The 27,455-nt window shown below is 40.8% G+C and overlaps 2 protein-coding genes across 3 annotated transcripts in view; both read right to left on the reverse strand.

Annotated features, from left to right (window-relative positions):
• ifrd2 (interferon-related developmental regulator 2) overlaps window positions 1–11,356 on the reverse strand; it is a 35,776-nt gene extending 24,420 nt beyond the window's left edge. Inside the window, exons 1-2 of one of the 2 annotated variants that reach the window (XM_052017734.1) lie at window positions 10,902–11,349; window positions 7,525–7,584 (exon numbers count right to left, since the gene is read on the reverse strand). In XM_052017734.1, the coding sequence (XP_051873694.1) occupies window positions 7,525–7,584; window positions 10,902–10,938 (97 nt within the window). In that variant the 5' untranslated portion in view covers window positions 10,939–11,349. Of the gene's footprint in view, window positions 1–7,524; window positions 7,585–10,901 lie in introns of both variants that reach the window. The other variant, XM_052017735.1, reaches the window with a different exon arrangement.
• A 7,458-nt stretch (window positions 11,357–18,814) lies between these two features.
• LOC127571310 (hyaluronidase-like) lies at window positions 18,815–26,363 on the reverse strand. Its single transcript, XM_052017582.1, has 3 exons — window positions 25,431–26,363; window positions 23,143–23,232; window positions 18,815–19,135 (listed from the first exon to the last, which is right to left on the reverse strand). Exons 1-3 carry the CDS (start codon window positions 26,361–26,363, stop codon window positions 18,815–18,817), a joined length of 1,344 nt encoding a protein of 447 aa, XP_051873542.1.
• Window positions 26,364–27,455: the final 1,092 nt, after the last annotated feature.

The raw sequence follows: 27,455 nt of genomic DNA on the forward strand, positions 1-27,455 counted from the left end.
ATATATATATATATATATATATATATATATATATATATATATATATATATATATATATATATATATAATATACACACACACAGACACACACATATTTTTTCCCCCACCAACATTCCCTGTCATATTTTCCCCCATATATTCCCATCAACTCTCTGGATCTGACTACTTACCTCTATATAATAATAATTTATTAGTCACATGTACATCGAAACACACAGTGAAATGCATCTCTGCATACAATGTGTGCTGGGGGGGGGGGTGCAGCCCACAAGTGTTGCCACGCTTCCGGTGCCAACGTAGCATGCCCACAACTTCCTAACCCATATGTCTTTGGAATGTGGGAGGAAACTGGAGCATCCGGAGGGAACCCACACAGTCACGGGGAGAAGGTACAAACTCCTTACAGACAGTGGCCAGAATTGAACCCAGGTCGCTGGTGCTGTAATAGCGTTATGCTAACCGCTACACTACCATGCGTACCTGCAAAAAATCCTTACAGACAGTGGCCGCAATTGAACCCGGGTTGCTGGCACTGTAAAGCGTTACACTAACCACTACACTAGGGCTAATCTACAATGGTCAATTAATCTATCAACCAGGGCACCCAGAGGAAACCTACGGACTCAGAGGGAGAATGTGCAATTCAGATTAAATGCAGAGTGCTGGCACTGTGAGCCAGCAGCTCCAATAGCTGTGCCATTCCTACAGGTATAGGAGGCACCTGGACACATCAACTTAATCATTAAGTGTCACACGATTCTGAAAATCTGCAAGAGACATGAAACTAAGAACAAAGGAACAGAGATGATTTACTGAATCTAAAGATATTCTTGACAGCTCTGAAGATGCTATTACTTAACAGCGTATTGAAATAAATGTGCATATTCACTGACCAACTTGCCTCCTCTTACTTTCATCTTTTTTTTGATGGCTCATTTTTCAAACCTTGAATAGGAACTGAAACTAAATTTCACTTTGCTGGTTTTAGAGTGCACTCTGTTTATTTTCCTTAAGAAAAAGAATCTTTCTGGTCCTGCATAAGTTCTACCGATACTATTGGGCAGGGAGGTTTTGCTCCTCTGGATTAGTGTTGGGAGAATATATAATAGTATTGTGTGTGCATCCACAGAGCTTAACATTCAGAGGACTCTTACTGTTATGACTCGAAGTTAATCTTTACAAACCTTCCTTAGCCAATCTTTTTAAAACTGAAGCAATCATATACAAATTAAATAAAACCCTTCCATCCAGATTAAAGACAAGGAAAACAAGCAGGTTACACTGATAATGAAATGCATTAACTATTAAATTACCTAACAATGTAAGTATTTTCTTTCAACAGTACTTAACATTCAGCAGTAGTAGCCTTATCTCCAGCACATCTTGTATAATGTGCTTCTATAATCTCTCGTATAATCTCAGGTATATTAAGTACATTCTACATTATAATCTCCAGTCCATGAAGCAACTTGCAGGCTCGAAAATAAAGGTAATTTATTCATATTTGTTCTATGGTTATTCTTTCAAGACATTATTTTTAATCATTTAATGAACCTTCAATCTGTTGTCTGATTAGAGAAAAAAGTTACTGTCTAATTATGTCATTGTTTGAATGAAACACTCTATACCCAATCAACAGCATTATTAGGTCTGATTATCCACAAGGATATTTTCATAACAACATTGGTTTTTCACTTTACAAATTTTGTTGATTTTAAGATGCTACCTCCTTGCTGAAATATGGCACCCCTCTCTCAACTGGACTGTACCAAGCAGCAATTCTACAAGTGTGAATTTTGACAAAAACAAGTTATATTTTCATGGCACCTTTTAATTAATATTCCCAAAAACTTTGGGGCTGAAGTCAGATGTCCGGGAACTGCAGAATGCTTCAAGTAAGCCAAGATCTAGTTATAATGTTCTGAAGGTGGTCAGGTGAAGAATTTAGAAAATGATAGCACAATGGAAGGGTTTAGAGTTTTCCAAAACATGACCAAAATAGTAAAGAACTCAGTTGCTGAAAAGGATCAGAGAAAAAATGAAGCAGCAGAGATACAAGAGAGGCCATTTAGAGGATATGTTGTTCCCGGACATCTGATGTTTGGAAGTAGAAGCTGGTGCAGAGGTAGAAGGAAGCATACCTACATAATAATCTGAAAAAGTTATGAATTTTTAACTGTGTCCTGGGGGGGGGGGGGGGGGGGGGGCATCAAATGTAGAGAATAGAAAAACAGTAGTCCAAAGTAAATCAGAATTGAATGCAAGAAATGAGAATTTTTTGGAGTCAGATTTATGTGTGGAACTGAAGGGGTTTCCAAGGAAATTATTATAATGCAAGAAGTCAGGAGAAAATGTAGCAATGGATAGTTTTTTTTTAAGAATGAAGTTGGAAATATACATTGACAAGGAGTTTTAATTCAGTCAAATATTAAAACGTTCCAAGCAAGCAGTGAGGGTGATTGTCCTTTCCACCAAAAAATTATTAATGCTGAACTCCACCAGACTTCATTGCTGAATTCAAAACAAAACAGTCCAGAAAATTCATCTCAAGCTGGGTCTAGTAAAACAGCCCATATGTCTTGAATTAGCTAACTTAAACCAGAGCAGGAACAGGTTGGAGGGAAATAAGTGGAAGAATGGGATTGATGGATGTGCACCAAGAGCCAGCAGAGACTCCATGGGTCAAATGACCTCCTATTGCCTTGCAAGAGAATATGAAATTCAAGAACAGGTCTATACAGGTCCCTGGAATATAACATTCAGGATACCTGCTGAAAATATTTATTAACCATGTCAATTGTGGGCAGTACCAGATTTAGGTTTAATATTTCCATACATACTAACTCAACGACAAGGTTCATGTTTGAATAATCCCAACAGTCAAGATACTAAGGAGTCACTACTACCTACTGCAATGAGATTAAGTGACAAATGTCAGAGTGTTAGTGTTTAGATGAAGAGGGAAACAAAATGAATATACAAACATACAATTAGAAGGGTTGGGTCACTAGCCCCAAGCCTGCTATGCCATTTGATAAGAAGTTGATCGGATTCTAACCGCAACTCAGTATTCCTGCCCCCCCACCCCCTTACTTATCAAGTATTTATCTACTGTTCAGAAGGGCTGCTTCCACACCTCTTGAGGAAGAGATTTACACAGACTTGTAATCTCAAGAGGAAATTTTGCTTTAAATGGATAGATCCCTATTCTTAAAAAGTGAACCAAAGCTCCAGATACTTACACAAGAGAAAACATGCTTCTCAGGGTCGACATGTTTCAATTAAATTACCCCTCATTCTTCTCGACTCCAGCAGATGCAAGCCTAGCCTGCCTAACATTCTGCCATAAGACAAACTGCCCATTCCAGGAATTAGTCTGGAAAATCTTATCTGAACTCTTCCAATGCATTAACATCCTTCCTTAAATAAGGAGACCAATACACAACACTCCAGATGTGGCTTCACGAATGCCTTATACAACTGAAGCATCATTTCCTTACTTTTTCATTCAATTCCAACGGCAATAAATAATAACACTATTAGCTTTCAGATTTCCAGCATCTGCGGGTTTTTTTTTTGCTTTTTATCCTCATTTGCACCATTGTGTTAAAAAGAGAAGGCCAGACCAAGTAATTACAAGCCTATCAGTCTCACCTTGGTAACAGGAAAATTATTGGAAAAAGTACTGATTGACAGTGGGTTCTTTATAATAATGTGGATCTGATAAAGTAAGATCACAAATGACTAACCTAATCGAATTTTTTGATAATGATTACTGAGAAGGATTCCTATATTATCTATGTAGATTTTAGTAAGGCATTTGGCAGGAGAAGGTGGCAAATTGAATCCAGGGACATGGATGGAAGAAAACAAAATGATTGACAGGTACATTTGTGATTGGAAAGCTGTTTTGAGGGGGATTCCATGGAGCTTGGTGTGAAGTTCTTTGCTTCTTGTGCTTTTGCTTTTAAGTCTTGGAGTTTGTAAGTGATACAAAAACTAGCCACAAGATTATCTGTAAAAAAAGAAAGCTATTGTAACGTATCAAAGGACTGGTCAGGTAGAAACAAAAGCAGCAGGTAGAAATCAATCTGCAACTCCAAGGTAAGAAGGCATTCAAGACATTTTCATTTATTTGCCAAACTCTGGAATTTAAGAGAAGGGTGGTAATCTAGGAACTTTATAAAACACAAATTAGAACATAGCTAAAGTATTGCTCCTACTTTACAGGAAGAATATGTCATCCAATAAATAGGAAGTCTGACAAGGGAGAATAAAAAAAATGCTTTGCCACCATTAATCCATGCTGACTGTCCTTGAGTAATCCGTGTCTTTTCAAATGTAAGGTTTCGGAATTGATTCCAATAACTTGTCCACCATCCAAGTTAAAATGACTGGCCTACTATTGCTTAGTTTATCCCCTTTTGTTTTTTTTAAAATAGCAGTCCTTTTTGAAGACAGAAAATTTCCATCATATTATCACAGGACACCTTGCTTCTGACTTGCTGTTGTAACCACAATATTTGTGGCTGGTCTAGTTGAGTTCTGGGTTAATCATGACTCCAGGATATTGATTCTGATAGTAATATCTCCTCCATTTAAAAAAAAATTTGGTCTTGTTTTATCATAACATGGCATAATTAGACATTGTCAACTGATTTCTGTGGCTATGGAGCTGCCACTACCTTCCATTCGCAAGTGGAGGCACACCTTACGAATTATGCAACTGCATGTGTCGATGGAGAAAGGGGAACAGAAAACGTTAGGGTGCCACAGGTTAGAACACTGTTTATTCCATTTTGGAATGTGCACTCCATCACTTTCTGAACAGGTTCATTTGAGCAGTAAATGTAGAATTGGTTACATGACATTTACCTACAAACCTTGTGCACAAGAAAATTGTTCTATTGTTTAAATATTTTGCTGTAATATAGGAATGTACACCAGTACAAACTGCATTTATTAGTAAAACAAGAAACGTCATCTTCTTTTCAAGAAAATAGTTCTGACGTTAAGCTCTCTGGGATCAAAATCATGACCATGCATTCAAAAAGTAAACTGAAATGAATTTGGATAGTCTCAATAAATTTGGCAACAAATCAAAATTGGATCCGTTGAAGCATTCAAGTAAAATTTGGGGGTCTGAGTTCAGGCATATCACTAACATTGCAGGTAAAATTCCAAACCAGCCATATCTTCATTGACCTGCAAGATTCTAACATCACTAACAGTACACTGATGCCTTCTTGTTCTCATGCAAACCTAACAGCTTGGAAAAAAATACAAACCTTTGCATACTCTATCTAATGAACCATGCCATGCATAAAAACAACAAAAAAAGATTAAGATCTGGAGTTGGGAAATCTGTATTTCTGAGGACAGAAAAAAAAATCTACATTGCATGCTAAATGGGGAAGGAGAGGGAGATGTGAAGAAGTTTTCTCAATAAATTAACAGTATAGAAGCAGTAAAATAAAGTACTACATTGTCAAGCATTTGTGGAGATAGTGCACAAGAAAATAGCATAAGAAAGATGCTTTCAGTGGTAAAAACACAAGATTACTTGTAACCAGGCAAATTAATAACAAGTAAAACAATGCAAATTACAGAAAACGAACCACTGTGTCATTTAGATGTGAAGATGATAAGGCATGTCTGGAAGAATCCTTTAAAAGTTAAAAATTAATCAATAAACAAATTTAGTAAACTTTTTGGGATCTGGAAGATGAATTTCTATTATCAATACTTCCCTAAATGTTTCAACAATCAATGCAAACAACTCACTTCTGGGGTTTTGACATGGAGAGTTACATGACAGTACACTGGCAAGAGGAGATTTGGCTGCAAAGTGGGAAACAAAATCTAGAGTTAAGATTTTAAATTGGGGGAGGGCTGATTTCAATAGTACAAGACAGGACCTGACAGGGGAGAGGGGAGGGAGGGAAGGTGTGTGCCATAGTCTGGAACATGTGAGATTCAGGAAAGAGGAAATGTTAGAGATACTGGTGCATATTAAGGTGAACAAATTCCCAGAGCTGATGAAGTCTATCCCAGGGTGTTATGGGAAGCAAGGGAAGAGATTGCAGGGGCTCTGACAGAGATATTTGCATCACCTTTAGCTACAGATAAGATACCAGAAGACTGGAGGGTAGCAAATGTTATTCCCATATTCAAGATGGGCAGTAGGAATAAGCCAGGAAACTACAGGCCAGGGAGCCTTGTGTGAAAAATAGGGAAACTACTGGAAAAAATTCTTAGGGTTTATAATCACTTGGACTGATAGGGGGAAGTCAGCATGTTTTTGTGCATAGGAAATCCTACTCAAAAAATGTTTTTAAGGCTACCAGGAAAACTGATGAAAGCAAGGTGGTAGATGTGCAAAACTTGGATTTTAATAAGGCTTTTGACAAGATTCCACAAGTTAGGCTAGGTCAGAAAGTTAGAACACATGGGATCCAAGGTGTTTTGGCAAACTGGATCCAAAATTGGCTTGGGGATAGAGGTGGGGGGTGGGTGGTGTTTTACTGACAGAAGTCTGTAATGAGTGGTATACTGCAGGATCAGTGCTAGGGCCATATAATTACTTGGATGAAGATGTCTGCTGTCTGATAAATTGGTGGAGTTATAGATAGTTGCCCAAAGACACAGCAGGACAAGATCAACTGAAAAGTTGGGCCAAGCGGTGGCAGATGGAATTTAATCCAGGTAAGTGTGAGGTAATGCACCGAGTTATCCAATACTGGCCAGATGTGTACAGTAAGTGGCAGGAACTTTAGACGTGTTGACATTAGAGGGACCTTGGGGTGCAAGTTTATAGCTCTCTGAAAATAGCAACACAAGTGAATAAGGTAGTGACAAAAGGATTTAGCTTGTTTGCCTTCATAGGCAAGGGTAATGAGTACAAGAGATGGGACATAATGTTGCTGTTGAGGTTATTGGAGGTGTGGGATTTGTGAAGTGACTTAGAAATCTGAGGAGTTTCATCACAATTATGGCTATGCTCTATCTCCCTTGATGTGATCAGTCTGGGTAAGAAGTGGATGAATACAGATGAACTAGAAAACAATGAAGGCTAATAATTCATTGAGGTTTAACTTGTTACCTCTTTTAAAAGGCCATTTTCCATTACTGCTGATAGCATGCAAATCAAAGTGGCTATCTATTTAAACTGCACGTGACACTTTGTTCTCACCTAATGTGCACAAAGTTTGTACACATTGTTGTCATTAGATGATGTGTGTGATTGGTATTTCTGGTTGATTTCACTTTCTTCCAGCCTTAATGAGTGATTTTATTTGACTAATCGAATATCATTAAGGAAAAAGATCTGAACATTTGTCTGTTTGGAGAGTTTCAATGATCAGCAAATTTACACAACAAACCATTGAAGATTTGTGAGGTTCCATATTTTAATGTTTTCTTTGAATTCAAGACAACAGGAACACTGAATTCTTCCAAACCTGCAAAGTAGTGAAGGAAGCAATAGTGGTTATGTACCATGCACATTATAGCCAAACTATGTACCTTCCATTTGAGCTACTTTGGCTGAAACCTTCAGCTGTAGTAGTTCATGTCTTAAAGAGCCTGTCAAGAAACAAAGTTGGAAAAGAGCTTTAAATGTCACTTTTATTTTGATTGTTGCAATTCATCTGGTCATTTATTGTATTTACTGTTTCTGTGACCATTCTGCTTCAAATTGGCTGTGGCAACATTTGCAGTGCAAGAACTACATTAGTTGCCCATGAAATATTTCAGAATTTACTGAACTTACTGAAATACTGAATTAACAGAATTATTTCTTACCATTCATTCCTTAACCCTCATCTAATAGTTGCTAATCCTAGGTATAATTTAGGATGTCCAGATCACAAATATACCTTGGCACTCATCAGTCCAAGTTGTTCAGGTTTTCCTCCATCTTTCTAAACTGCTTCATTACTAGAGATGCTGTGATTGAGATGATCTCCTGGAAACTCCTGCAATGATATTCTGGAGCACTCATGATTGGTTTCCAACAGCCACAGCCATCTTCCTTTGTGTCATATGATTCCAGGCATTGGAGCTTTACACTCAATTACATTCATGCCCCTTAATACTGCACTAATGTTAACACTATCAGAAGGCATTACTACCATTCACTTTGATTCAGTACTTTCATTTGTTTGGGTTAAGATTGTGTTATGTTTCAAAGTTGAGTGATCAAAGGAACTCAAAATGAATAATGGTAACCTCAATCATAATTTTACTGATGACTAGAATAGGTTGGAGCGGTAACTGGCAGACTAGATTTAGCTGCTTTGTGTGGATAGGACAGGCTTTAGTTGATCAATTTTTGACATTGTCAGATAGATATGAATGCTATAACTGTACTGTGACAGCTTACTTAGAACAGCTCATTCTCAGATGCATAAATGTTGGTGTATCCAGTGCTCTCAGACATTTTATGATATTGTGTGGAGTGAGTCAGACTAGTACACGACCGGATTCTATGACGGTCAGTTCCTCAGAAATGGGCTAAGGTGGATCACCTCACTCTACTTCTGGTTGAAGATGGTTGAAAAAGCCGACTTTCTACTTGTGCTCCAGGCCTGTCAAATAGATTCCAAAGGTTGGTGATAGTGATGCTGTCTGATAGCAAATCAACTTCAGTGTGGCATTATGGGGTCTCAGTAAAATTGAAGGCAGGCTAACAATATTGAATATGTAGTGATATTAATTTCAAGCCCTCTCAAGGATGTGTCCAGTTTCTCATAACCCAGGTACTGTATCCCATCTATAATTTATTTGCCCTCCATCAGCATTATACAAGATGTAGAGGTCTCAGTAACTGTGCCCAGAAATTTGTGAACCTTGCAAACATTCCTGAAACACTATTTCAAGCAACTCCTAAGGTTTATGCTGTTGCACTGTCAGGAAGGACTTAGATTTGAGAACTGAGAGTAAAAGTGCTACAGGTCACCCCGATCTTTGGATTAGCTATTAAATCTAGGGCTTCATCTCTGAAAGTGTCAAAATCCCCATTCAAAGAGCACAGGAGCCCAGCGTCCTGTCTAATACCTATTCTTCAACCACACATAGGTTAGTTGCTCATTCATTCTTTTTTTGCTTGTAGGATCTTGCTGATCAGAAATAACGTTTTTCTAGATTACAACAATGACTTATTGAAATACGAAAGATAGACCGAGAATGTTCACTAGTTCTTCTCTACACAAATACTTTCTGACCTGATTATTTCCAGCAGTTTGTTTCGTATCTGTAGAACTGATTCAGTATTATTTGGCAGAATTGGTTTGGTGATGAGGGGCAGAGGGCCAGTGATGTACCGCAGGGATCAGAGCTGTGACCTTTGTGACTTGGATGTGAATATAGGAGGTATGATTAGCAAGTTTGCAGATGACACAAATTAGTGGTTATGGATAGTGAGGAAGGTTTTCCAAGTTCACAGCAGGACATAGATTCGATGAAAAGTTGGGTGGAGCATTGGTGAATTGAATTTAATCTTGACAAATGCAAGGTGATACAATTTGGGAAGTCAGCTGGGGGATAGGACATGTCCGGTAAGCATGCTAAAGAATGTTGATGAATAGAAGCATGTTAGGGTTTATGTTCATAGTTCCCTGAAAGTGGCATCACAGGTAGATGGTGAGAAAGGCAGCATATGGCATGCTTGCCTTCATAGGTCAGGGCATAGAATACAAAAGTTCCAATGTTATGCTGCAACTTTGTAAAGACTGGTTTGACAGCACCCGGGAACATTGTGCACAGTTCTATTACCACACTATAGAAGAGTACAGAGGAGATTGAAGAGATATTTTCTGAATTTGGAGAACTTTATGGGGAGAGACTAACCAGGCTGGGCTTGTTCTCCCTGTAGCAAAGGAGGCCAAGGGGTGACCTGATAGAGGTTTATAAAATTATAAAAGGCATAGATGGGGTAGATTGTCAGAATCTTTTCACATGGTTGGGGTATCAAAGACGAGGGCATAGGTTTAGTGACAGGAAACAGTTTTAAGGGGATTTGAGGAGAAAGATTTTTTTAGGCAGAGTTGTTGATGTTGAGAACTCACTGCCAGAGGTGGTAGTGAAGTCAGATGCAATACTGTTTAAGAGATAATTAGACAGGCACTTGTATAGGCAAGATACAGATCTTTTAATTTCACAGCAGGTACCAATTTATTCCTAAACCCTAATTTCAGGCCTCAATGATAGTGAAACAATTCCGTCTTCAACACTTGCCATATCTGTCACAAGAGACACTTTAGACACTCAGTCCTGGTAAATATCAAACCAAAAGGCTAATTCTTCCTCCCACTTCATATTATAGCCCGAAATCAACTGCTAAAGATGGTATATAATGAATAGCAAAGCTAGGACTAACACCTAGCACATTAGATTCTAACCCAGACCTCGTACAATGGATATACTGATCCCATACCAAACACACAAGCCAGCACATGACTCAACTTTCAGCCCAGTTGTATGCTTGACAATGACACACATCCCATCTCTCACCATGGCAGACCACAAACTTTAAAGGACAATAATAGAAGGGCAATAAATGCAGGTCTTGACAGCGGGGGCATAACAAGTTAATAGAAAGTGTACTCAACCTCGACAATGAATCTTACCGCTAAGAGATGCAAGACCCTGACCTTAATGGGTACTGGCCCCCAAAACCAACTTGGTAGGTGCTGGCCCGTGACTATGGCTCTCACCCCTGCAGGGTACAAGGCCGTGTCCCCGGGAGATACTGATCCTGTTTCTGACCCCGGTGCATACTCGACCCTGGTCCCGGCTCTCACCCCGCCAGGCACTGGACCTTGACCTTCATCCTCACCTGCAAAGAGGACGAAGTTCTCCCAGTTCCCAGCCCGGTGTTGAACCCTGACCCCAGCTCTTACCCTTGTTGTGGCCAGACCGGCCTCGAGTTTTTGGCATCGCTGCTGCCGACGGCCGGCGCTCCGACTCGGCCGGGGCGACTCTCTCGCTCGCCGGGCCCTGTATCAGCCAACAGAAGGCAGCCTCTGCGACCTAGCGCTGGACTTCACACAATTGAGATCTGTTAACAACGAATGGCTCGGCTGGTTACCAAAATGTTTATTGTTGCTGTTGATTTTCTGGGTATGATGACGGGACAACCACGCGCAAACTTCCACCATCTTTCCTCCAACACCCACACTCTGCCTTCCCCGCTCGGCCGGCACCGTACGGTCTGGCGGGAGTTGTAGTCCAGACAGGAGCGGTGGGTACCATGTGCTAACGGAGCGGCGCCAGGGGGAAAGACTGCATCTCCCGGCAGGCGTCGCGCGCATTGCGCAAGCGCAAAACGCACAATCCTGGCTGACGCCCGGGAGGCTGGGGGGGGGGGGGAGGGGGTGTTGAAGACTCGCCGACCCGGCGAGGGGTAAGACCACGTGGCTTCCCCGTGCCGCCCTGACGTTGCCGCGCGTGATTTCAAAGTCCGCCGCTTCCCGCCCTTCAGCGGTCATGTGACACCAGCACGCTGGAAATATGCGGTGCGTCAAGCAGCATCTGTGGAGAGGTAACGTTTAAGGCTAATGATTCTTACTCGGGACTTCATCTGAGTTCTGCTTTTATTTCATATTTCTAGCATCTGTTAGGTTTCTTGGACTCTGACCTCACACTCTACCCTGTTGTGACCTTGCACCTTATTGCACTGCACTTTCTCTGTAGCTGTGACTCTAGTGTTAATGTTTTTACCTGTTCTACCTCAATGGACTCTGTACTGACTCGATGTAACTGCACTGTGTGATGAATTGACCTGTACCATCGGTATGCAAGACAAGTTTTTCACTGTACCTTAGTACAAGTGACGATAATAAATGACTACCAATACCTTGTTGTGACCTTGCACCTTATTGCACTGCACTTCCTCTGTAGCTGTGACACTTTGTACCGTTATTGTTTTTACCTGTACTACATCAATGCACTCTATGCTATCTCAATGCACTCTGTACTAGCCCAGTATAACTGCACTGTGTAATGAATTGATCTGTACCATCCGTATGCAAGACAAGTTTTTCACTATACCTCGGTACAAGTGACAATAACAAACCAATATGAATACCAATTTCATGTGACAGCTGATGTTGGATTTTGACCCATCATCTCAGCTGACAACTTATTTTCATTACCTCCACCTTTGAAAGGGACTCATTCAGAAAGCTGGATTTTATACTAATAACATTTGTATATAGCTAGGGGTAGTAAAAAAAAACATAAAATGCTGGAAATACTGAGGTCTTGGAGAGAGAGATACAGATTTGCAGTGTAGTGACCCTTCATCAAATGACACCTCTGAGTCATGGAATCATATGGCAAGGAAACGAGCTCTTTGGTCCACTGAGTCTGCACGGACCATTAATGACCTAATTATAATAAATCTATATTCATGGGTAGTTGATGGTCAGCATAAACTTAGTGGGCTGAAGGACCTGTTTCTATGCTATATCTTTTTATGACTCTAATCTCATTGTATTATCCCCACATTCCCCCCCCCCCACCGATTCTATCAATCACCTATGCAATAGAGGCAATTTACAGTGGTCAATTACCCTATTAACCTGCATGTCTTTGGAATATGGGAGGAAACTGGAGCACCCAGAGGAGATCCATGCGATCACTAGGAGAACATGCAAACTCCACACAGAATCAGAAGTCAGGACTGAACCCAGGTTGTTTGAACTGTGCCAGAGTGCTGCCCCACAGATTATACGTAAACCATGGAAAAAGTAGGTTATAGATAGATCTACTGGGTTGACACGGATGATTAAAGGATATAGTTATGCTGAAGGATCATAACCATTGAGACCAGCTTATTTTGAGAATATAAAATTATTTGGTTCAGAAGAAAGTGGACTTAAATAATAGAAATATGGTAAATATATGAAATTCTTGAGCTCTGGAATGCACTCAGTTTACATTTAAAATAACGGGAAAAGCCTATATGAGTTATGAACTTTATTAAAACATTGAACAGAAACACTACCCTTTTAAACAGTGAAACATATCTGCTGACTCATTTTTTTCATGGGCTCTATTTTGTGGTGAGGAAACACTTTTGAGCGTTTCTTTGCGACTGACCTTCAGTGCCACTCATAATCAGACTTTTAAAGGTAGAACAAGTCAGTCTAGTTAGCCGTGGTGTGGTAAATTAGGTTTCTTTAAGCGTAGCAATAATAATGACTTAAAAAATAATCTTACAATATTTAATTGGGAGACTCAAAGGTATGAGATTTGTTTTGGATTGCTAGTTGTGATGCAACAGTCAAAATGACATTCTTATGTTGCAAATTTCTGAGGTTCCTACAGAAATAGTGTTATAGAAACCAGTTTGTTTTTAGCCTTCATGGTGAAGATCCACCTCTGAGATTTCTCAACCTTAACACAAACCTTGACATTGCAGAAAATAGTCTTAAGAGAGCAGCAGACTAATAAATATCTAATTAGAAGGTGGCTTAATTTTGGTAGTGACCACACTATACATTTCAAAGACCCACAAACACCACAGTAGGAAGTTATGTTCCTTACAATAAAAATAGTGCATGTAACAGAAAAGCAGAGTATTTGTGAAATGTTGAGAAACTAGGTAGTGTTATGCTCAAAGGGACTCACATATACAAGTCACTGAAGACCATCATGCAAGTGCAGTAAACAATTACATGGGCAAATGGAATATTAGCCTTTCTAATGAGGGATTTAAATACTGGAATAAGAAAGGCTTAGTTGTTTAGAGCCCTGGTGAGACCAGAAATGGAGTACTGGGTACAGGTTTGGTTTTCTTACCCTAGAAAGGATGTGCTTGCCATGGATACAGTGCAGTGAATATTCACTAGAATGGTTTATGGGATGGTGGTTTATTGTATGAGGAGAGTATGAGTGTATCCTTTAGAGTTTGGAAGAGAAGAGGTGTCTGTATCCTCTGGAGTTTGGAAGAGATCTCATTAAAACATACAGAAATCTGAAAGAGTTTGATGGGCCAGGTGCAAGGAAGATGTTTCCTCTGCCTTTAGAATCAAGGGCAAGGAGATCCAGTTTCAGGAAAAGAGGTAGGCTCTTCAAGACTGAGATGAGGAGAATTTTTTACGCTCAGAGATTGGTGAACCTTTGGAATTCTGTAACTTGGGGAGTTGTGGAGGCTCAGTCATCATTTTCATTTCAAACCATTAGATCTCTGGACATCAATGGAATCAAGGAATGAAGGTTGGTGCTGGAAAATGGCATTATCTTAATGAACGGTGAAGCAGGCTTGAGGGGCCAGATGGCCCTTTCCTGCTCCTATTTGTTATATTCATATATGTTACTCCAAATCTTGATGCTTTTATTCCTGAAGATGCACGTGGCCTTGCTTCCCATCAAGTTTTGCCTTTAGAAATATATCACCTTTATTGACATGAAAAACAAACCATTTTACTTCTCCATTTAGAATATTTATGAGTAGGTACTCAAACATTATTCATTATAAATTTATTCAGATTACATGGGAAGGCATAGTTATTGCAATCAAACTAAGTACTAAACAGGACCATGTCCCAAGTTCCCTTTTATCTACTGCTGATCATACACTGCTATGGAATGCATAATTTGTCATGCATAATTATTTATTGATAATTAATTATACTTTTTTGGCATTTAGATTCTCTCTTTTAAATATATAATCCTCCTCATCCTCTTTCCTGGTTAGTATTTTGCCTAATTGAGAGAGTGAGCAGACAACCTGGACTCTTCTTACCACTAATTATGAGTAGCAGTGATGAGACCAGAAACTCAAAGAGTGGGGGAATCAAAGCTACTCAACTGTACTCCATCACCTTATGTTGTGTTGCATTAATACATCAAACACTTTGACATTTGTATAAGTATAGCTGCAGCACATTACAAGTAACTGATAACAGAATATTGAACAGCATTACTGTAAAGTATCAAAGGTTGCAAAATATAGATTTTCCTGTAGAACTGAATAAATTTATGCAAAAGAAAAGTAAATCAATTAATTCATTAAAAAGATTCCTTTAACATCAAGCAATAGAATGAACTATACTATTCCTAACAAGTTGATATCTTTGTCAATGTTCCCTATGGGCATGTAAGAGGTTCTATGCAAAACTCATTTTAGTGGTTTGGTAGGTGAGGTATAGAGGCACCACAGGAGATTGCTGAGGCTAACCTCTGGAAGTCACCTTTTATCTACTCGAAGTTTAGTGCTGATATTTAGGAGAGATACCTGTGCTAGCAATATAAGTTCTTTCATGTAAGGCACCAAGTATTTTGGAGTATATTACAGCACAGGCTGGCTTTAGGGTGCATCTTTCAGAGTGAAGTTTATACTGAATCTCAGGAGGCCTCACACAATTCCATCAATCCAAGAGTTTTTTTTGGTTCTGCATACTTTTGGATTACCTGCAGGGTTCAGATTATAGCACATTTATTGTCTTTCTGAGGACACTTATCTATTTAAGTCAAAATTCAAAGTGAATTCTGCAGAGTTAAAAATCCATGACCACAAGTATTTGGTACTTTCCAGTTACAACAGGTGCTGACACTGGTTTCTAGAGGATTGTACTAAATCCTACATGTAGAGCATTTATGGTATTCCATGATGGCCAAACAACTCCGTTCTGCAAACCCTCTTACATCAGGATAATTAGTGAATGAAAGATAAGTAAAAATACACATTCTTTGATTGTGATGTTATAACTTAGAAAAAAAATGTATCAATTCCTTGTTCCATGTGCCACCATCAGCAGAAAAACTTGGAAGATCCCTGAAGGAAAAGCACAGGCAGATGAAGTGGTCAAGAAAAGATATGGAATATTTTCTTTTAATGGCCAAGTCAAAGCACATGAGAGCAGAGTGATTACAGTAAAATTGTACAAAACAAATTTAGATAGAGTACTGTATACAGTTCTAACCACCACATCACAGGAAGGAAATGGAAGTTCTAGTGCATGTACAGGGGAGATTTACGAGCATTTATCAGGGTTGAAAAATTTAGTTAAGATGAAAGGTTGCATAAGTTGAGGTTGTTTTCTTCTAATATAGGAGGCTGAGGGGAGATTCAGTTGAAGCATTTTCTCTTGTGAGAGGACTGCACAGTGTTTTTCAAGGACCAACTTCACCTACTGGAGAAGTCAATAATTATTAGCTGTAAAAGTTAGAAGGATTAGCAGGGAATTGAAGAAATTTTCATTGCACTCAATGGGCGTTGGAAACTCTCTCCCTGAAAGGATGGTTGAGGCAGGACCTTGAGCATGTTTTAAAAGTATTTGTGTAAGAATCTTAGGTGCCATAACTTATAAGTCCATGCACCAAGAGCTGAGGTATGGAATCAGAGGGATGGCCATTCAGCGTAGTTTTGAATAAACTACCCTGAATGGCCTCCTGCAGTAAATCAGATTTCTACATTTCTGAAATATGTAGTTTGTTTTTTTTTGGGTGGGGGAGGGTGCATTTCGATGTGGAGAGGAAGAAATGGGCATTGGAGGACCAGCCCCTCCTTGTGGAGTTCTGAATTGCCGACTATACAATGGTTTTTGGAGCAGGTATCCAACAGATCGAAATGCCTGGAGGAATACAGTGTGGCAGGTAGACTTGGTCAAGGGAAGTGAAGAATAATCAGTTTGCCTAAGGCCTTTGTAGCCTCCGGCAACACACACAAAATGCTGGAGGAACTCAGCAGGCAGGCAGCATCAATTGGAGGGAAATGAACAGTCGATGTTTCGGGCTGAGACCTTCATGAGGACTGGAAAGAAAGAGGGCAGAAGCCAGAATAAAATGGGTGGGGGGCTGGGAGGGTGAGGAACACGAGCTGGCAGGTGATAGGTGAATACAGGTGAAGGGGGGAAGGTAGGTAGGTGGGGGAGGGGGGTAAGTGGGAATGATGCAAGAAGTTGGGATGTGATAGGTGGAAGAGGCAAAGGGTTGAACAAGATGGTATCTGATAGGAGAGGACAGTAGACCACGGAATAAAGGGAAGGAGGTGGGGAACCAGCGGGAGGAAGGTGTGGGGTACCTGGGGGGAGTGGTTATCGGAAGTTAGTGAAATCGATCTTGATGCCATCAGGTTGAAGACTACCAAGCCAGAATATGAGGTGATGTTCCTCTAATCTGCGTTTAGCCTCAACTTGGCAGTAGAAAAGGCCATGGACAGATAGGTCAGTGTGGGACTGGGAAGTGGAATTAAAATGGCTGGCCACCGGGAGATCCTGGTTGTTCCATTGGACAGAGCGAAGGTGCTTGGCGAAGCGATTCCCCCAATCTGTGTTGTGTCTCATTGATGTAGAGGAGGCCACACCGGGAGCACTGGATGCAATAAATGACATCGATAGATTTGCAGGTGAAGCACTGCCTCACCTGGAAGGACTGTTTAGGGCGCTAAATGATGTTGAGGGAGGAGGTGTAGGGGCAGGTGTAACACTTAGCATGGTTGCAGGGATGTAACCTCCGGCCTTATTAACAATTGCTGAAACCTAGACAATAACTTTAGTCATTGACAAGGCACTTGCCTTCCATTACAAGTGTTACCTTGAAAGAAAACAGTTATACTTAAGTGGTTAAAATAGATAAACTTCAAAATTCTGAGGCTCTCTGTTGCTTGGCTACTGGAAAGTACTGGTCACATCTCAGATGTAGAACCTGAATGTGTGTTTGTATTGCTGTGTATGGCAGTTCATAGCAGGAAATCTGCAGGTAAAGGCCCTATGAAAAAGATTGCTGATCTCAGCTTGGTTCTAGTCCCCAATGCCCATATAAAATATACAAATTAGCAAGGCAGGAGTTTTAAGACAAAAGAGACCGCAGATGCTGGAATATAGAACAAAAGCAGAACACTGGAAGGACTCAGCGGGTCAAGCAGCATCTGTGGAGGCAAAAGGTGCAAGTCGACACTTTAGACTGAGAGTTTGCATCAGGAGTTTTGCTGGCTGCAGTCAGATTTTAAAGCTAAATTTCCACTCTGAAGGCACATTGCAAGGTTTTGTTTGAAGCAAAGATTTTTACTTCCATTTTCTTCACAATGGTTGGCTGTTTTAAGCTGAAAGCTTCTATTTTTTTTGATTATTTCCTCAGTTCAGATCCCTAAAAATGGGCAAAGCCAGGATCTGTTGCTGTGATGCCATTTACTGGGATCTGAGAACTTATATTAGAAGTAAGCTATTAATAATATGCTGTCTAATACCTAGATAATAATGCAAATATCAGACTGAGGCATGGTTGTAATTCTACAACAAGGCTAAGGTTAGGTTGTGAAGCTCTCTTGGCTGATTTGTTCTTAATTTTGGTAGTGGGGCTGCAGTAGGAGATGGAAATATCATCTAAAGAAGCAAATTTTATCGGGTACAAATACACTAAGCAGAACCTCTCCTTCCACACCCTCAAGCCTACGGAATAGGATACAGGATTCACCCATCAAGTTTCAAGCTGTTTTAGTCTGTGTTTCTTTTCCCTTTCCCCAGACAATATCAAAGTTTCATTGTGAACCATTTTTAATGCCTATCATTAAGTAGCAGGATTCACAGAGAGGCCATATATTGTTTTCCATGGAAGCGTGATCAAAGAGTTCTGCTCACTCAAGATATGTGTGATTTCACTGAGGCAATTTGATACTGACATTATGATAAAGGTCTACATATCACTGCTGGTGCTGAGGTATTTCCATTAAGTCTGATGACTGACCTTGAACAACTTAACACATATTGAAACAGATAAAAATGTAAGGCACCTGATGGTTTTAAATGTGAATTACTATCTCCAGGAGTAGAAAATGAGGAGGATAAATAACTATTGATTTCTTACTCTAAATGAATCTATTCTGGCAATGGGATCCTGTCCACCCCTTGTAGCAGTGGCATGTGAACTGCTCTTTCATGTTTTGCACATCTTCAGAATTCAGGGCTCCACGGGCTGTTAATGCAGAGCCAGAGGATGTAAGAACAGAGAAAATCTCAAAGCTTCTGGGATTGAGGTGCAGATAGGTTTGGGATTCAGGGTCTTGCCGCACACATCGTCCATGGCCACTGCACAAAGTTTTGCTGCACAACGCGGCAGCTGTAGTGGTGTTTAGAACATATCTTCCAAGCTCCTGGTCAATGTATTCTTTCAGTGCCTCACAATGCTCCTAATAGAAAAACACAAAATACGAGTACAAACCTGCATTAGAACATTTAATCACTGATTTAATACTTTCAACTTTATAGAAAAAGCCATAATTTTTAGAGAAGGTCCAAGAATCCTAAAGGATTTATCCATGGAGTTACATGTAGGTTCTTATCCATGATGAGAAGATCCCAATGGATAACCTGACCTGGATATCAAACATTGTGGATGAAAAAAACTGCTAATATGTTCTGTGGCTGATTTGTCGCAGAATATAGAATGTAGCTCACAGCTATAGTTTTACTATTCTTAGACTGTGTGTCTCTTTGACAGCTTTTTTTTATTCAATCAATGGATGTTGTCTTCGCAGCCTAAGCCAGCATTTAATCATCCATCCCTTGAGGAGGTGGTGGTGAGCTGCCTTCTTGAACCACTGCAGTCCTTGAGGTGTGGGTGTACCCACAATGTTCCAGGATTTTGATGCAGTGAAGGTGAAGGAACGGCAATATATTTCTAAGTCAGGATTGGGTGTGGCTTGGAGGGCAACTTCCACATAGTGGTGTTCCCCGTGCTTTTGCTACCCTTATCCTCCTAGCTGGTAGAGATGGTGGATTTGGAAGGTGCTGTCTAAGGACTCTTGGTGAGTTGCTGCAATGCATCCTGTAGATGGTACAAACTGCTGCTACTTTGTTTCATTGGTGGAGTGAGTGAATGAATGTGGATGGGGTGCCTATCAAGCAGGTTGCTTTGTCCTCTATGATGTTGAGCTTCTTGTGTGCTGTTGAAGCTGCACTCATCCTGGCAAGTGGGGAGTATTCAGTCACACTCCTGACTTGAGTCTTGTAGATGCTGGACAGATCTTGGGGTGTTAGAAGGCAAGTTACTCGCTACAGAATTCTTAGCCTCTCACCTGCTCTTGTGGCCACATTGTGTATATGGCTACTCCAATTCAGTTTCTGGCCGATTGTAACCCAAGGATATTGATAGTGAGGGATTTAGTGATGGTAATACCATTGAATGGGGGTGATAGCTAGATTTTCTCTTGTGAAACTGCCTTGCAGCTGTGTGGTGTGAAAGTTACTTGCTACCTATCAGCCCAGGCCTGGAAATTGTCCAAGTCATGCTGCATTTGGATGTGACTGCTTCACTGTCTGAGGAGTCGTGAATGGTACTGAACAATTGCTGTCATCAGTGAACATCCCTACTTCTGATCTTCTGATTGAAGGAAGATCACTGATAAAGAAGCTGAAGGTGGTTGGGCCTAGGACACCGCCCTGAGGAACTCCTGCGGAGATGTTCTGTGGCTGAGATGATTGACTTCCAACCACCACAGCCACCTTCCTTTGTGTTAGGTATGATTCCAACCAATGGAGGGTTTTCTCCTCGATTCCCATTGACTCCAGTTTAGCCAGGGCTCCTTGATGCCATACTCAATCAAATGCTGTTTTGATATCAATGGCATTAACTCTCACTTCACCTCTGGAGTTCAGCTCTTTTGTCCATGTTTGGACAAAGGCTGTGATGAGATCAGAGCTGAGTGACTTTGGCAAAACCCAAAGTGACCTTCTGTGAGCAGGTTGTGGTTAAGCAAGTGCCACCTGATAGTGCTGTTGATTCCCCCTTCCATAACTTAGCCAATGATACAGAGTAGACTCATGGGGCAGTAGGTGGCCAGGTTGGATTTGTACTGCTTCCTGTGGACAGGACATACCTGGGCAATTTTCCACATTGGTGGGTAGATGCCAGTGTTGTACCTCTACTGGCACAGCTTGGCCAAGAATGCAGCAAGTTCTGGAGATAGCTCTCATACCACTGCCAGGATGTTATCAGGGTCCATAGCCTTTGCTTAACCCAATGCCTTTAAGCATTTCTTGATGTTACATGGAATAAATCCAATTGGCTGAAATCTGGCATCAGTTATGTTGGGGATCACTAGAGGAGGACAAGAATGATCATCCACTCAGCACTTCTGGCAGAAGATTCTTGCAAATGGAGTCATAGTCATACAGCACGGAAACAGGCTCTTTGGCTCAACTGGTCCTTGCCGACCAAGATTCCCCATCCAAGCTGGTCCCATTTGCTAGTGTTTGGCCCATAACCTTCTAAACCTTTCCAATCCATGTACCTGTCCAACTGTCTTTTAAAAGTTGTTATTATACCTGCCTCAACCGCTTCCTCTGGCAGTTCATTCCACATAGATACTACCCTTTGTGTGAAAAAAGTTGGCCCTCAAGTTCCTATTAAATCTTTCCCCTCTTAACTTAAACCTTTGCCCTTAGTTCTTGATTTGCCCATCCTTAGGAAAAAGTCTGAGTACATTCACCCTATCTATGCCCCTTATGATTTTATACACCTCTATAAGATCACCTCTCAGTCTCCTATGCTCTAAGGAATAAAGTCCGAGCCTGTCCAACCTCTCCCTATAACTCAGTCTCTCAAGTCTGGCAACATCCTTGTGAAACTTTTCTGCACTCTTTCCAGTTTAATAACATCTTTCCTATAGCAGGGTGACCAGAGCTGAACACAATACTCCAAGTGCGGCCTCACCAGCATCCTGTACAACTGCACCATGACCTCCCAACTTTTATACTCAACGCCCTGACTTATGAAGGCCAGCGTGCCAAAAGCCTTCTTCATTACCCTGTCTACTTGTGACTCCACATTCAGTGAACCATGTACTTGTACTCCAAGTTTCCTCTCTTCTTCAACACTCCCCAGGGCCCTGCTGTTCACTGTGAAAGTCTGTCCTGGATTTCACTTTCCAAAATGCAACACCTCGCTCTTTCATGAAGTAAGCTGTATTTGCCATTCCTCAGCCCACTTACTCAGCTGATCAAGATCTCACTGTAATTTTTGATAACCTTCTTCATTGTCCACCATTACACCTATTTTAGTGTCATCTGCAAACTTACTAACCATGCCCTGTACATTTTTATCCAAACCGTTGATATAGATGACAAACAACAATAGGCTCAGCACTGACCCCTGAGGCACACCACTAGCCACAGGCCTCCAGTCCAAGAAACAACCTTCCAACATCTCCCTTTGCTTTCTACTATCTAGCCAATTGTGTATCCAATTAGCCAGCTCTCCTTGGATTCCATGCGATCTATGCTTCAGCTTTCTCTTTTGCACTGATGTGCTGGCTCCCTTGTTGTTGAGATTCGGGATATTAGTGGAGCTTGCTCCTCTAATAAGCTGTTCGGTTGTCCACTGTTATTCACGACTAGTTGTGGCAGGACTGCAGAACTCAGATCTTATCCATTGTGGTTGTGGGATCACTTTGCTCTGTCTGTTCCATGCTGTGTATGTTGTTTGGCATGCAAGTAGTCCTGTTTTGTAGCTTCACCAGGTTGATCCCTCATTCTGAGGTATGCCTGGCCCTACTCCTGGTGTACCCTTCTGCACTCTTCATTGAACCAAGGTGATCCCCTGGCTGGATGGTGATGGTAGAGTGGGGGATGTGTCAGGCAATGAATTTGGAGATTGTGGTTAGATACAATTCTGCTGCTGCTGATGGCCCACAGTGCCTCGTGGATGCCCAGACCTGAGTTCTAGATCTGTTTGCAGTCTGCCCCATGTAGTGTGGTGGTTGTGCCACATGTCACAATGAAGTGTATTTTCACTGTGAAGACAGAATATCATCTCCACAAGGACTGTGTGGTGGTCACTCCTACCGACACTGTCTGGACAGAGGCATCTGCGACAGGTATATTGGTGAGGACAAAATCAAGCAGGTTTTCCCTCTTGTTGGTTCCCTCACCACCTGCTGCAGAATGCTTTATACCAAGCATTCAATGCTTTGAGTGAGGCTTTGAAATAATTGTTTAAAAAGCAGGCTTCAACAAAGGAAATCTAACTATTTAATCCTTAAATTCAAGACGAGTTGCCTCTCAAACATATTGATGATCACAAAATATCATGTTTCAATTGAAAAGTAAAAAATCCCATTTTCTTGTACTCTACTGCATCAAAACAGTTGCAGTATTTGCCTGAATTTGTTTACAGCTGTGAGAATGAAATACTCACCATGGTGCGTACATTATTCGTTTTCCCCCATAGAACCACTCCAGAAGTCCCCATGGCTGCACTCTCCCCGATGGTGTGTATCAAGTCTGTCTGAAAGAAGAATAACAAAGATGCAAATTATACATTATGTATTGTTTGAATCATTACATCCTCATAGTTATAAAGTCATACAGCAGAGAAACAGGCCATTTGGCCCACCATGTCCATGCTGACCATCAGTTATTCATCTATATTACTTCCATTTTCCAGCACTTGGTCCAAAGCCTTATGTGCATTGGCAATTCATGTCCACCTGTAGATATTCCTGAAATGTTGTGAGAGTACCTGCTTTCACCACCCAGTTCGGTCTGGATTTCAACCATCTTCTGGGTGAAAAACATTCTTCCTCAGATTCCCTTTAAACCTCCACTTCCTTTCCTTAAACCTCTGTGTCTAGTTCTTTGCAGAAAAACAGCATCACACGAAACAGCAAAAACCAATGAAATGCAGAAGCTCTCCAGTGCTTATCAATGATCTTAAACCAAGTGATAAAAGGTGATGAAAAGCAGCTCAGGCTCCTGTGTTTCTGTTTGCCGCCACACAACTTTCACACAGGATGGACTAATAGTCTCACACGGAGTGGTCCACAAGAATATACCCACATAGAGCGCAAAGAAGCCATGTGTAAAATGTTTAGGAAACGCATCACCTCCCAAGTTATCCACTCATCAAGCAGCTTCTGCCCAATCTGTGGCAGAGACTGCAGGTTCCACATTGGCTTCATCAGCCACCTCAGAACTCTCAGAACTGGAGTAGAAGCAAGTTATTCCTGACCTTGAGGAACTACCTAAGGACAGGAAAACAATCTTTAAGTTATTGTTTTACTTAAATATTTGTCATTTGCAAAGAGAAGCACACGAGCTTGAGCTGCTTTTCATTACCTTTTATCATGTGGTTCAAGATCATTGATAAGCACATAGTCTTTGGACCAAATTCAATTCTTCCATGGCCAAACTGGACAATCATCCTAAAATGACAACTTGCTTTCATATAGAACCTTGAGCATAGTACAGTGTCTCAAGGTGTTCGGGAGTTATCAAGCACACAAAGTATGTAGGAAATATTGGGACAGGTGACCAAAAGTTGAGGTAAAAAGATTTAGGGAGTGTTACGGACTCAGTGAAAGTCCCTTTAAGATAGAGAGTGTGTGTGTATGTGTGTGTGGGGCGTGCTTACGTCAATAGAAGATAAAGGACGTAATGACGTTGTTGAAGAAGTCAGAAGAAGGAGAGAGAGACACCAGCCTGCTTGTTTTCTCTATCGATGGATGAGAAACAATAACTGTGTTTGCCACTGAAACCCATGTATGGAAGTTGGAAGTAATCCGGTGGAGTTCACTTTGTTGCTGACCTGTAGAAGGAAACAGGTATTTATGTGTGGACGACCACGGTTCGGATGCTTTCGGGGTGAGGAAGTCACTACCGAGTAAACACTGAAGTGTCGTTTGGGTTCCATCGTGGAACATTTGGATTTCGTATGTACTCTCTCTATGTTTTTCTACATCTACATCTTATCTTCAGACAACGGTGGTTGTTGAAGAAGCCCTTGCTCATGTTTCACCTTATGGCTTGCGGAACTGAACTTTAAGAACCATTCCGGAACTGGGAGTTTTGGACTTTGTCACACACACACATGAAGAGTTTAGTTTTGGGGTTAACGTTCGAGGTTTAACATTTTTGAATTCTAACATACTAACATTTTTACTTTTATTTTACGTATTATCATAAGTAGTGATTAATAAAATAGTTTTTAACACTGAATCATGCTCAGTGTGTTTCTTTTGTTGCTGGTTCGTGACAGGAGCGAATCCCAGAGCTCAAGGCACCATGTAAAGTGAAGTGAGCTGGTCCCAGACATTTTCACACAGTGTAGTGTAACCAAGGAATTTTGCTTCTTCCATTTTTGTCATCTTCACGTCTCTCCATCTTTGCTTGCTCCCTAGTGTGGGTAGAGAGAGGGAAAACAGTGTTGATGCCAAGATCGTATTGATCATGCTGACAAAGCAGGCTCAAGGGACAAATTGGCCTCATCTTTCTCCTATTTCTTATGTTCCTAATCTACCCAAAACAGAAGGAATGCCCAAATACTCAAATGGCTGAAAATAGAACTGGAATTTCAGTCGCTCAATCTGCAATAGCTGAGTCATTTTACTGAATGCTATTTCACTTAAATAGTCCCAAAGTAAGTGAAATAGCATTCAGTAAAATGACTCAGCTATTGCAGATTGAGTCCCAAAGTGTCTTGCTTACCTTAGTAAGGAAGTCAAATGTTTGTGTATGTACATATCTGGCATAGGGCAAGACAGGCAGGGATTCGCTGACTCGATTAAGGGCAGCAACACGGAGGGCCTCCTTAATCTGGTAGTGAACAAACTTCTGAGTATTAATTGTGGACTTCAACTCCTCACTGATGTAGATGCTGGGATAGAGGCTTCGCGATGCTTTCCAGAGCCACGATAGCTGGTTATTTCTTGGAATATCTTCTGGACTGCAGTGACCTGTGTACTTGGTTGGTGCATCCTTTTTAAAGTAATTGTAGCATTCTGGAAATTCATAGAAGCCCCAGAAACCTTTGGGTCTCAGTTTCTGTCCTAGTTTTAGTGTTTCACTCATAAAATTCTTTGCAGCATTTTGAAATTGCTCTTTGGCCAGCTGGACAACCTTACTTTTAGGTAAAGAAGGGAATTTTCTTCTAACCAGTTCTTCAGATTTTTTCCTGTAGATATCCATCTTCCCCCAGTTACGGATCCAAAGTGGTCGCCATTCTTCCCAATCTATCACAGCAAGACCATGAAAGTCCACGTCCAGTAAATTGTTAATGTCTTCCGCAGCCACCTTGAGGTGTTCAGTCAGATTAGCAATCTGGACAAGGCCGCCGTTCACTGGAATCAACTCCTTAGTATAGAATGGGTAACGACCCAATTCTGACTTATAGAATATAGTGATGTTTTGCCCCGCAAAGTCCGCATTTGCATTTTCAACAATATCAAAAGCATTCAGATCCAACTCAACGTTAAACTTAGTTTTACAGTGGGCAGAAGGTGTGTTCCAGACCACAATGAATGGCTTATTGTGGATAATTGGTGAGGCTGCTGCCGGCCTAAGTGCTTCTCCCCATATTATAGCTGGATGGGTAGAGAAGAAAAATAAAATGCACACGAGTAGTGCAAAACTCGAGACCATGATTATGGTTCTTTCTTCAATGGCAGATGAACTCTTCCTGATTGGATCATTCTGTAAAATATGAATCAAAATACACCTATTGAAAAGTGAAGAAATTCTACACTGAAGTAATCACAGTCTCTAGATCATAATAAGATAGGAAACAGCTGGCCCTTATGTCTACTCTGCCATTCAGTATGATTATAGCTAATGGAGACACAAGAGACTGCAGGTGCTGGAATCTGGAGCAACAAACAACCTGCTGGAGGAAGTGAGAGAGTTGAGCAGCATCTGTGGGAGGGAAAGGAACTATCAACATTTTGGATCAAGACCCTGCATCAGGACCATAAGGGGGATTTTTTCACCAGAGGGTGTGGGAATCTGGAATCCACTGCCCAAGGACTGTGATACCTCCAACTAAGGATATGCATTCTTCAACGTTGAGACCAAAACTGCATGATATACAGATATGGTCCCACTGAACCTCACAGCATTCTTCCTATTTGCTTGTTGTACCTGCCTGTTACATTTTGTGTGTCAGCTCTCAGAAATCCTTGTGTGCTCCACTCTTGCTAGTTTTTCACAATTTCAAAAATACCATTTTGTTGTATATCCTATCAAAATAAATAACCACCCATTTTCCCTCATTATATCCCATATTCTACCTTCATGCTGACTTGCTTAATCTACCTATATTCCTTTGCAGACTTTTCGTATCTTCCTCCCAATTTACTTTCCATGGGGTATTTTTGGTTTCCTTTTGAAAATCCACATATTTATTCAATGGTTTCCTTCTATCTAACCTGTTAATTCTATTCTCAAAAATCTCTCTTAGATTAGTAAAACAAGATTTTTTTTCAAAATACCATGTTGACTCTGCCTAATCACATTAAGACTTTCAATTACCATTACTAATGGGTTCCAGGATTTTCCTGATAAATGATGACAGACTAACTGGCTGTATTTCTCTATTTTCTCTTTCTTTTCTTGACTAGCTACTTTACATTTGCTGCCTTCCAATCCACTGGGACTTTCTATGTTCTTAAAATATAAGGCAGGTATTTCTCAATGATTTGGTTTGACTCCTAATTGATAAGAGTGGTATATTTTATT

Source organism: Pristis pectinata, chromosome 6 (assembly GCF_009764475.1).
Source record: "Pristis pectinata isolate sPriPec2 chromosome 6, sPriPec2.1.pri, whole genome shotgun sequence".
NCBI classification, from domain to species: domain Eukaryota; kingdom Metazoa; phylum Chordata; class Chondrichthyes; order Rhinopristiformes; family Pristidae; genus Pristis; species Pristis pectinata.

What these genes read in the sequence shown, in the direction of transcription:
- LOC127571310 (XM_052017582.1), bottom strand. Translation starts at nt 26,363, where the DNA reads ATGGTCTCGAGTTTTGCACTACTCGTGTGCATTTTATTTTTCTTCTCT. An exon ending in CATTTGACTTCCTTACTAAG is followed by an intron (nt 23,233 to 25,430) that starts GTAAGCAAGACA and finishes TTCTTCTTTCAG; the next exon opens with ACAGACTTGATACACACCAT. An exon ending in CGAATAATGTACGCACCATG is followed by an intron (nt 19,136 to 23,142) that starts GTGAGTATTTCA and finishes TTTTTCTATTAG; the next exon opens with GAGCATTGTGAGGCACTGAA.